The sequence below is a fragment of the Hemicordylus capensis genome, chromosome 3 (genome assembly GCF_027244095.1).
Source record: "Hemicordylus capensis ecotype Gifberg chromosome 3, rHemCap1.1.pri, whole genome shotgun sequence".
NCBI classification, from domain to species: domain Eukaryota; kingdom Metazoa; phylum Chordata; class Lepidosauria; order Squamata; family Cordylidae; genus Hemicordylus; species Hemicordylus capensis.
In genome coordinates, this window is record NC_069659.1 from 197708064 (window position 1) to 197720123 (window position 12060).

Below are 12060 nucleotides of genomic sequence, written 5' to 3' on the forward strand. Positions count from 1 at the left end.
GGAGGCTGGATCTTGCTCTCATCAACTCCAGATAGTTGCGTGGCTTGCCACAGTGGCCATTATGTGAGTGGTGCGGCAAAGCAGGGGCAGAGCTATGCTCAGTCCTAATGTTTTTAGTCATGTGAACGACCTCATTGTTTCTCTTATTAGAATACAGGGGTGCCCCAGTGTTCTAATTATAGGAAGAATCTCTCCATGAGTACAGTGTTTGTCTCTTCAAATCCTGTAATTGTAAAGAGTGGGTGGGGGGTTAGCATGCATCGTGGTAGAGGCAGGGATTGCTGACATGCTCATGGGGGTGCTGTTACCTTGTACAGCATCCTCACTTTCATAACTCCTGAACAGGGCTTACAGCTCTGGAGAATATCTTCCCCACTCAGTGTCACCTACTATAGGAGAATATAGATGACCAGTTTACCAAGTGCTAAGTGGCGAACCTTACCCCAACTGTTACCACACATTAGCATATGTGGTAGGGGGGGAAATCACACCCTATTTTCATTAATATAGAGACAGCCAGGCATTCCTTGGCAAGTTGGCTGTCTGTATTGGGCCATAGTGATGTGCCTGTCTACACATATACCTATTCCTATCTGCACATGCTATTTAGCTAAGAAATGTGCCATATCTGAAGTAGCCCTCAGTGGAGCTGGGAAAGAAGTTCTGTCTTGCCTTGGGACCACCTCACAGCACAGAATACTTTGGTTACTGCACCCTTAGACATGCTCCACATAAAACTTCTGGCTTTCCTAAGGAACTTCTCACAGTTCTGACTCTGCCCCTGAAAATAAGCCCTGATGCAAGACCTAGCTCACCCGCTGCTAGCATGATCAGGTGGCAGGGAACAGCTGGGCATGCCTTGCTCAGCATTCACTTCATGTCTGCGCATTATTCAAAAGGAAAAAATAGCCTCTGCCGAAGGTGGCCAAAGCTCCTGGCAGGTGGCCAAGCAAATTGAATCACTCAGAGGGCAGCTTTGTGATTTCAGTTCATTTCTGTTTATTTACTTTTATTGCTTCTCAGAAATTCCAGTGCATTTTAAAGGAGAAGCTTTAAAATCATTTAATAGCATAACTTTGGAAAGATCTGTGGGTACTTCCCTATTAGACTTTACTCTGGAACTGCCATCAAAAGATCCACATGATGTTGTTTCTAAATCATTGACTTCCAGTGTTTTCTGCACACCTTGCTCCATGTTTTTTCTACACTTGATTTGTGGTGAATTTTTGTTAAAATACAAATGTGTTTTTAAGGCATTTCAGCGCTCTTAGATCTTTAAATGTAACAAACACTTCCTCTTTGCAAGTTCAGCCCGTTTTATTGCTTCCTATTGATCTTAGGTCGTGAATTCATGAATAATTTTCCCTCAAATAACTTCTCTGTGACTTGCTTCATGCCACTTTTTATTCTCACATGTGTGGTGAGAAGTACTCTTTATTTACTCATTTTCTCTCATTATTTTTCTGTTTCTTTTTTTAAAGCGGTAAGACAGTTCAGTGTCGAATACAAATAATGAGAAGGGGGGAAGTAAATAAGGACCGCACTTGCCCTCTCAGGGAAACAGACCAGCTTCCTTTCTGAGCCAATCTACAAGCTCGAGGATGTCACCCATCTATACCTTCAACTCAAAGCCCAATGGAAGGTTGAAGGTTTATGAGGCAGGGGAAAATATTAATAACCCCCACTCTGCATATAGAAAAATAATGCCACCCTAATCTAAACCTTCAGGAAATAGTAAGTCTCAAAATTGTAGCCACCTAGTGGTGGGAAACAAACTGCCAGCAAAACCGACAACAGGAGCATAACCTGAATCTCTGGCCATATTTGCACGTAATGGGGAACCAGAGGTGAAGGAGCCTGACATTGACAAACCTGTATGAGCAAATGCATGAAGCCCCATTCCTGTCTGAAAAGTGACCCAAGGTTGCCAAACTCCAATTTGAAACCTTGGGTTGTAGTGACTTCCGCTGCTCGGACCTGAGGTTTCCAGCCGCCTCTTGTATGTCTGAATGTAGAACTGCAGACTGCATTCACTGTAACCAGAGTTGAGGGAGGAAGCTCCTCCCTCTCTGCAGCTGTGATTAGGCCTTCCTTCATGCCAGAAGGAAGCCCACACAGCCAGTTCCCCCTCCTCCCTGCAGTCTCCTTGACTGCAGTTCAGTTCCTGTCCATCTCATCCAAAAGCAGACAGGTAAGCACGGGGCGGGGGAGGGGGGACACGGGACCGCAGGTCCATTGGACCATCAGTTCTGTGTTACGTGCAAATGAGGCCACTGGGTTTGGCTTAGTTATATGTTCAATTACATATTTTATTTTTTCAGTATAGAGACATCAAAGCAAAATCCTAAGGCTAGAATTATGTTTCTAACACTTGTGGCTGAGCTCAACTATCAGACAAAGAAACTCTGTAGTGTACTAGTGCATATCACATTAATTTTGGATGGTACTCTGACTATGGGGGTGAATGTTTTTTAAGCAGGACTGTAGGACGATTAGAGTTTCAGTCTAATTAGGCTATGGGTAGCTGTTGTTTGAAACTAGGGAGTCAATCAGTCAATTACATCCTGATTCCTAGTAAGGCCTGGGAGTAGGATACCTGCTAAAGGATGATACATTTGATTTATGAGCTAAATACGTAATTGCTATTGGCATTCTTGATGGCCATTAAATTAACCTGAGCTGAGAATTCATGTAGCGGCTAGATTACTGCAATGCGCTTTACGTGGGGCTGCCCTTGAAAAATATTTGGAGACTTAAGTTGGTGCAGAATGCAGCGGCCAGGGTTCTCTCTGGCACTGCTCACTTGAAGCATATCACACCTATTTTGAAAGAGCTGCACCGGCTGCCAATTTGTTTCCGGATCCAATTCAAGGTGCTGGTTATTACCCTTAAAGTCCTTAATGATTTGAGCCCTGGATACCTGGAGGGCCACCTGCTCCCAAGGATTTCTGCCTGACCAACAAGGTCATCAGAGGGGCCTTTGCTCCATGTGCCAACGGAGCATTACTTTGATGTCCAGAGATAACTTCAGGTCCAGGAACACCACCAAACTGTATATTTGAGGGAATTCAACCTCAGCTATGACAACTCTGGCTACAACCTATTGTACACCTCCACCCAAATCAGCAGAATCCCCAACTAGCAGTACATCTATCTTGTTTGGATTAATTTTCATGTGTTCATACCATCCATGCAAAGACTAAAGCCAGATACCCATCAGGGTTGGCGCAAGGGAGCAAGGAGGTCTAGGGGCTTATGGGGAGGTAGGCCAGGGATAATTCAGATTAGTTTGGAAATGAGTTGAGCTATTTCCCAACTTTCTGATGCAACTTGGCTTATTTTCAAGCCAAGTTGATGTGAGCTGCCTCAGAAATAAGCTGAAATTAGTGTGAATGCCTTCCTATTTTGGAAGCCTGATTTTCAATAAGCCATTTTTCAACATTTCAATAAGGGTAGCTGCAGCAAGGCCTCACTCTCTGAGAAAGGAGTGCCTGTGCAGCTTCCTTGCTGACACACAATCTCCTTGAATTATTTCAAGTGTTTCAATTTTTTGTACAAATTTCATCTTTATTTTTAACGTCTCTGCCTCCCGCTTTCTCGGGCAATTTTGATCTTGGCAAAGATACCCAAATTAAACTCTAGCCTAACAATGGGTGGGGACTGATCAGTTATCAGTGACAATGGGGAGCTGTGTCTATTCCTCAAAATTCTGTGCCCAGGCCATCCAAAATTCTCGTCAAGAACAGCTGAATTGTGTGAAAAAGATAGATAAGGAAGAGGCAAAGGATGGAAAGCAGCATGTCAGGAACACTTACTGGCTTGCTTGGCTTTCTCTGCATAGCTGGTTGTCAGATCTTCATCGACAGGGTGCTCCACAGGCCCCACCATGGGGATGAGGTGCCTCTCTGCTCGAATGGTCCTCGTTGCATGTGGTAGGAGCAGGGCCTCTGGGGAGGGCTCTCTGTCTTCAAGTAAGGGCGGCTGCAGAAAGGCCTCACTCTCTGAGAAAGGGGTGCCCGTGCGGCTTCCTTGCTGACACACAATCTCCCTCTTGGCCACGCCACTGAGGTGCTCTCCGCCTTCTGCAGCTTGTGCTGTTTCCCCAGGGGTGCTGTCATAGCCACTCAGCTCTGAGAGAGACACTTCTTCCTGTGACTCACCAGCTTTATTGTTTGGTCCCCCTGGGGGAGAACGGGGGCTCTTTTTGCGAGCTCTTCGGTGCTTTTCCTGGGCAATGTTGTCAGCATCACTGTCAGTCTCAGCATAGTATGCTTCACTGTCAGGGGGGGAGGTGATGCTCTCCAACTGCTGCTGGCGATGGGACTGTGGGGCAGTCGGGGGACCTGCCAGTTCAGGGCTGAGCACCTGGGAGGCCCGGCTGAGTGGGGAAGCTGGTGAGGCGACTCGCAGTTGCCTGGGAGAAGGAGAACGTTGGAGTCCCACACTGGATGGATCCCCATTCGCTGCCCTGTGTGGGAGAAGAAGAAAATGATAGGAGTGTAATCATAGGGCTGTGCATATCTGATGCATCTTGATTATGGATGGAGGAGCTGACCTGGTATGCATCACGGAGACCTGGTAGGGAGAGCCAGCCTAGTGGTCCAATTTGGTCCCAGTTTCTCCCAGTGGGTTACTCCATGGTGGAGCAATGAGAGGATGTGGGTGGGGAGGTGGGTCTATAAGAATACTATTTCCCTTTCCAAGATCCCTGACAGGGAATTAGCCTATACTGATTATATGTACCTAAGCCTAGAGACCAAGGATAGACTGGGACTTCTGTTGGTGTGCCGATCACCCTGCTACCCAACAGAGTCCCTAACTGACATAACAGATCTGGTTGCGGAGTTGGCATTGGCATTGCCCAGGTTGTTGGTGGTGGGGGACTTCAATGTTCATTTCGGGACCAGGTTGTCAGGAGTGGCTCAGGAGTTCATAGAGGCCATGACAACTATGGGCCTACCCCACGTGGTCTCTAGACTGATGCATAATGCTGGTCACATGCTCTGAGAGATGGTCACATGGTCTGTGATCGCCTCTCTGAGATCGATTTTGCTCTGATCAGGTTGTTGTTCTGTGGGTGGGGCCTCTGTCATTTCCCCATTGTCATGAATGGACCATCATCTGGTTAAGGTAGGACTTGCAACCACAACCCACCTCTGAAGGGGTGAAGGACCTATTAGGTTGGTCTGCGCAAGAAGGTTATTGGATCCAATAGAACTCCAAAAAGCCTTGGAAGGGTTTAGAGTTGGCTCTGCTAGTGATTCTGCTGATGCTCTGGTGCAAACATGGAATAATTAACTCACTAGAGCAGTAGACATAATCGCTCATAAGCGTCCTCTCCAACCTGCTTCAAAATCAGACCCGCGGTATTTGAAAAAACTACGGGAGCTGAAGCTGTGAGATAGACGACTAGAGCGCAAGAGGTGGAAGACTCAGCACGAATCCGACAGATTACAACACATAGCCCATATGAAAATCCATGCTCTGGCATGCGGGCAGCAAAGAACCGCTTCTTTTCTGCCCACATTGTTTCTGCAAATTTACATCCAGTGCAAATGTCTAGGTTGTGAGTGGGCTAGTAAGTGCCCCCTCCTCCTTGAATTTGAACTTGGAATCATCAGTCACTCACTATGATGTTTTCAATGACTTTTTTGCAGATAAAATCTCTTGCATTTGGGCCAAACTAGATTCCACACTTACTGCAGAGTCTATGGAGAGGTGTCCAGCAACTGCTCTTATAGGATTTGATTGGATCACTTTCAATTTGTGACTCCTGAGGATGTGGACAAAGACTGTACATCCTACAACCTATTCTCTTGACCTTTGCCCAACTTGGCATATTTCATCTGGTAATCGTATTATCAGAGAGGGTCTGGTAAATATTATAAATGAAGGAGGACAGGATGCCTCCTTGTCTTAAGGAGGCTATCATTAGACCTTATTTGAAGAAAATTGCTTTAGATCCCTCAGAGTTATCTAATTACAGACCTGATTTCAGTCTTCCATGGTTGGGCAAGGTGGGGCAAGGTGATTGAGCAGGTGGTGGCCTCTCAGCTCTAGGCAGTTTTGAATTATCTAGACCCATTTCAAACTGGCTTTCAAATGGGCTATGGAGTTGAGATGGCCTTGGTGGGCCAGATGGATGATCTCCAATTGGCTATTGACAGAGGGAGTGTGACTCCGCTGATCCTTTTGGATGTTTCAGTGGCTTTCAATACCATCAACCATGGTATCCTTCTGGGTCACCTGAAGAGAGTGGGATTGGGTGGCACTGTTTGACAGTGGTTCCATTACTATGCCTCTGGTAGATTCCAGATGGTGTCACTTGGAGACTGCTGTTCTGCAAAGCAAGAGCTAAAGTACAGAGTTCCATAAGGCTCCATACTGTCCCCAATGCTCTTTAACTTCTACATGAAAACCCTGGGAGAGATCGTCAGGAGGTATGATGCAGGGTGTTGTCAATATGCTGATGACACCCAGATCTATTTCTCCATATCGACCTCATCACAAAATGGCATAACTTTCCTAAATGCCTGCCTGGAGGTGGTAATGGGCTGGATAAGGGATAACAAATTAAGATTGAATCCAAATAAGATGGACGTACTGACTGTGGTAGGGTCATTTAGATCAGGGATTCTCAACGTTGGGTCCCCAGATGTTACTGGACTTCAGCTCCCATAATCCGCAACCAAAGGCCACTGAGGCTGAGGATTATGGGAGTTGAAGTCCAATAACATCCGAGGACCCAACGTTGAGAATCCCTGGTTTAGATCATTTCGATCGAGAGATGGTTTAGATCTGCCTGTTCTGGATGAGGTTACACTCCCACTGAAAGATCAGGTATGTAGTTTGGCAATGCTCCTGGATCCAAAACTCTCTCTGGTTTCTCAGGTTGAGGCAGTGGCCAGGAGCACTTTCTATCAGCTTCGGCTGATGTCAGCTACGCCCATTTCTGGAAGTAAATGGCCTTAAAACAGTGGTGCATATGCTGGTAACCTCTAGTCTTGACTACTGTAATGCAATCTATGTAGGGCTGCCTTTATATGTAGTCTGTAAACTACAATTGGTACAGAATGTGGCAGCCAGACTGGTCTTTGGGACAACGTGAAGGGACCATATAACACTGTGTAGTGATCAGCCTCCCCTCCCTCTAAAGAGTTAACAGGGAGTGAACCCTTGTCTTGACTGACAGGCTGGTGAACTCCAGGGCAGCCAATTAGTACACCAGGTGAGTGGGACCTAGAGAGCGGTTGTTGGGAAATCTGGGAACAAGAAGGATGGTCTTTGTTGGAGAGAAGCACGTGCGGAAAGGCTTAGTGAGGGGTAATAGAGCTTTGATCCCTCATGGTCGAAGCCAGCATGGAAGTTTCTCTCATGGAATAACTCTGTTGATCCTTAAAAGAAAGGATTGTAGGAAGTTTGATTCTTATCAGGAATTGGGTGAGTTCAAGGAAAAGAGAATTCAGCATAGGGCACAGTTTGTTTAGTCAGACTGTGCATTAGGAACTTATATTTCTTTCTATGTGTGTGCTTTTGCATATTCCTGATACTGTTCTATTGCAACGTAATTGAAATAAGAAACACTAGCCTACACTCAACACACCTAGAGCATTGCAAAAGCCTCTGTAAACATTTAAGCGTGCATAAAGACAACCTATTTTTGTAACTTACTAAGTATTTTTAACTGTTTCTAAAAGCTGAGACAGCCTCAGACAGAACCAGTCTGTAGTTATTGAAAAAGACTTTGTAACCATTTAAGCGTTCGTAACTGCAACCTATTACAGTTACCTATAGGTTAACTGCAACCTATTACAGCTTAAGTATGGTGTCCCTCAAGGCTCCATACTTTCTCCAATGCTTTTTAACGTCTACATGAAACCACTGGGAGAGATCATCAGGGGATTTGGAGCGGGGTGTTATCAGTATGCTGATGACACCCAAATCTACTTCTCCGTGTCAACTTCTTCAGGAGATGGCAGAGCTTCCCTAAATGCTTGCCTGGAAGCAGTAATGGGCTAGATGAGGGAGAATAAACTGAAACTGAATCCAGATAAGACAGAGGTACTTATTGTGCGGGGTCAGAACTCTAGAGATGATTTTGATCTCCCTGTTCTGGATGCGGTCACACTTCCCCAAAAGGAACAGGTTCGCAGTCTGGGAGTACTTCTGGATCCACACCTCTCCCTGGTCTCTCAGGTTGAGGCAGTGGCCAGGGGTGCTTTCTATCAGCTTCGGCTGATACGCCAGCTGCGTCCATTTCTTGAGATGAATGACCTCAAAACAGTGGTACATATGTTGGTAACCTCCAGACTTGACTTCTGCAATGCGCTCTATGTGGGGCTGCCTTTGTACGTAGTCCGGAAGCTTCAGTTGGTACAGAACGCGGCGGCCAGGTTGGTCTCTGGGTCATCTTGGAGAGACCACATCACTCCTTTGTTGATAGAGTTACACTGGCTGCCAATAGGTTTCCGGGCAAAATACAAAGTGCTTGTCATAACTTATAAAGTCCTAAATGGCTTAGGCCCTGGGTATCTAAGAGAACGTCTTCTTCATTATGATCTCCACCGCCCATTGAGGTCGTCCAGAGAGGTCCGTCTCCAGTTGCTGCCAGCTTGGCTGGTGGCCACACGGGGACGGGCTTTCTCGGTTGCTGCTCTGAGATTATGGAATGCGCTCCCTGCTGAGATACGATCCTCCCCATCTCTGACAATTTTTAGAAAGCATTTGAAAACCCACTTCTTCACCCAAGCTTTTTCTGTTCTTTAAATTTTAAGCTTTTAATTCTTGGTTGATTTTTAAATTGTTAGATTGTTTAAAGTTTTTGTATATATTTTAACTTGTTTTATACTATTGTTAACTGCCCAGAGAAGAAAGTTTGGCACGGTGTACAAATGTTAATCAATCAATCAATCAATCAATCAATCAATCAATTACTGAGGCTTGAGACAATCTATTTTTGTAGCCTTTTGAATAAAAGTTTTCTTTTTCTGTTTTCTTTCTTTCTTTCTTTTTTACAAGCCACTCAGAGTGGGTTTTTAACTCAGTAGAAGAAGGGGGATTTCTCTGGTGTATTTGCCCAATAACCAATTACAGAGGGACTTTAGATTACAGCACCCAGTCTACTGGTCCAGTTCTCTACAAGTTTTAGGGTGCTTGGTGGAAGCATTTTGAATCTACCGGTAATACAGAAAGGTTTTATGAGAAGTCCACTCAGGCAGCTCAGCAGAGATGACTCGGCATTTTCTTTCCCACATGTGAGCTAGCTCTGAGACAAAGGTTTTAATTTGCTACACACTTTTAAAAGAACTGCACTGGCTGCCAATATGTTTATGAGCAAAATACTAAGTGCTGGTTATTATCTATAAAGCCCTTAATGGCTTGGGTCCAGGGTACTTAAGAGTGTGCCTACTTTGTCACAAACCCTGTTGCCTATTAAGATCATCTGGAGAGGTCCAGTTATGGTTAACACTGGCTCGTTTGGTGGTGACTTGGGACCGGGTATACCCTGTGGATGCCCTGTGGTTTTGGAATGTGATCCCTCTCAAAATAAGAGCATCTCCATCTCTGATTGCTTTTAGGAAGACCCTCAAGACACACCTGTTTTATTATACATTTAACTGAAGTTAATTTTAAACTGTTTAATTGTTTGTATCCCCATTAAATTGCTAACTTTTAAAAATTGTTTTTACTGTTTTATATTTGTTTTGTTTTAACTTGTGTACACATATTAGGCATATAGAAATATTATATATATATATATATATATATATATATATATATATATATACACAGACATAGCGCAAATGCTGTTCTATATGGTTTACCTGAGAATCAAAGCTTTAATGTGTAAAAAGTCAATGAACCCTTTCTCATGATCAGTGAGAAAGGGCAAGAAAAAATTTCCTCCCTGCAGACAATCACAAGCTTATTGTGCAGGCAGATCACCCACCCAGAAGATTGCTGGCTACTGCCAGCAGCATGGAGGGTTGGAGTTTCGGGATGCATTGCCCTGTGTCACCCATTCCCTTGGAACTCCCATAATACACCACACGAGTGCACAGTGCATTATGGGGATCCCTCCTCCCCTCCCCGACGCTGTCCAGGAGCCCTGCAGTCTGCTTGCCTTGGATGCTTGCACCGGGGTTGGCACATAATCCAGAAAACTTGCTCTCCTAACCGCGTTTAGGAGGGTGGCTGCAGAGGCAGGTTTGCTGCCAAGGTGCCACCAGGATTGGCCTGATCCTGGAGGTATACACATGCAGGCAAAATCGGGCTGGGCATTCTTAACCCAGTTTTTGCCTGCGCGTGTGAATAGTGTCAATATATGGTTAGAAAATTATGAAATGCAGACAATAGTTGATAACAATCCTTCCCATCCCCTAAACCCCTATATAAAACAATCAGGGGGGAAATTCCTGCAAATTAAGCAAAATTTGTAAATGTATCTATTTACATTATCTGTTCTCAGCACAAAGTGTGGGTTTCTTCAACACAGGGCTTAGTATAATACAACCTGAGCAGCCCCTCTCAAACTTTGATTTCAGCCACAATTAGGACAGGGGCAAAACTGGAGTAAAAATGGGTGCTATTTCAGGGGTGGGAATTTTGACAGTGTAGCAGGAGTGGTGGCAGCAGCGCAGTTCTTCAGAATCATGAGAAGAAATTAGTGGTTGGCATTAAAAATGCATCTGTCAATAGGGGCTGCCGTTTTCCTCCAAAGTACTCTGCAATGAAGCTGCATCCAGAGCCTTCTGGGGGGAAATATGATGACTCTACCTACCTAATAAGCCAACTAATGGCACAGTGGGGAAATGACTTGATTAGCAAGCCAGAGGTTGCTGGTTTGAATCCCTGCTGGTATGTTTCCCAGACTATGGGAAACATGACCTATATTGGGCAGCAGCAATATAGGAAGATACTGAAAGGCATCCTCTCATACTGCGCAGGAGATGGCAATGGTAAATCCCTGGCAGGGAGACAAAAGGTGAGAAGGCATCCTGACAGGAGATCAGGATGCAGATCTTAATCTTCAGAGGGAGCTCAAAAGGATGCTAAAAGATCTTGGGCAAGTCCCGCTGCAACCATCTCATTCTCACCACTCAGAGGAGTTCCACCACCATTCTAAAATTCCTACAGACTAGAGGGGGCCATTACGTACCCACAGCACTCAAGTTATTTGTTTTTTTGAGGCCAAGTTATCTGAGGCCAAGACGCTGGTTCAACTCCTCTATGGTGCCCAATTGGGGGCCCCCTCCAATCTTGCCCCCTTGTTGCTGGTGCAGTCCAAATTTCTAAGAGTGGCCCTCCATGTGCCTCGCTGTGTCTGAAACACTGCCCTACACTTGGAAATGGGCATGATAAAGGTTGGGGCCAGAGTGTGGTTGTCCATTCTTAATCTCTGGCTTAAATTATCCCTCAGCCCTCGGGGCTTGGCCCCTCTGACCCTACAGGACAGTTTTAAATCTTCCTGTTAAAGGGCCATGTGGACTAAATTGTTGCTCCTGGGCTTTAACCCTCCCCCCTTGCTATGGACCATGACCAGGTAAAAACAGCCATCAAACAGATTATAATGGACACTGAGCACCAGAGTGACCTTGTCAGGGTTCCATCCTTCCTATCCTTGGAAAGGCTCAGATACTCTGCCTCCCCTGCTGCTTACCTGTCACAGCTAGAAATCCCAAGCCATGGAAGGGCTTATACCAGGCCTGCTCAACTTAGGCCCCCCAGCTGTTTTTGACTACAACTCCCATAATCCCCAGTCACAGTAGCCAATAGCCAGAAATTATGGGAGTTGTAGGCCAACATCTGCAGGAGGGCCAAAGTTGAGCAGGCCTGGCTTATACTCTTGCCCGTTGCCATGCCTTCCCTCTACTGTATTGGAAGGCAAATACAGAAAGATCTCAATTGCAGAGAGACTGGGGAGATCGGAACCACAGAACATGTATTCCTCTTTTGCCCCTTTTACAGAGACAGTCGGGTCAAGCTTATATTTCTGCTACTTCGCAACTACCCTGGCCACCCAAACCATGTCTATACCCGGATGTTGCTTTCAGATGATGA

At 45.4% G+C, this 12060-nt stretch overlaps 1 protein-coding gene across 1 annotated transcript in view; it reads right to left on the bottom strand.

The window, feature by feature from the left end:
* The window catches only part of SYNPO2L (synaptopodin 2 like), an 81305-nt gene that overhangs the window by 22576 nt on the left and 46669 nt on the right, over window positions 1-12060 (bottom strand). Inside the window, exon 3 of the mRNA XM_053312162.1 lies at window positions 3816-4468. Coding sequence (XP_053168137.1) covers window positions 3816-4468 — 653 coding nt within the window. The remainder of the gene's footprint in view (window positions 1-3815; window positions 4469-12060) is intronic.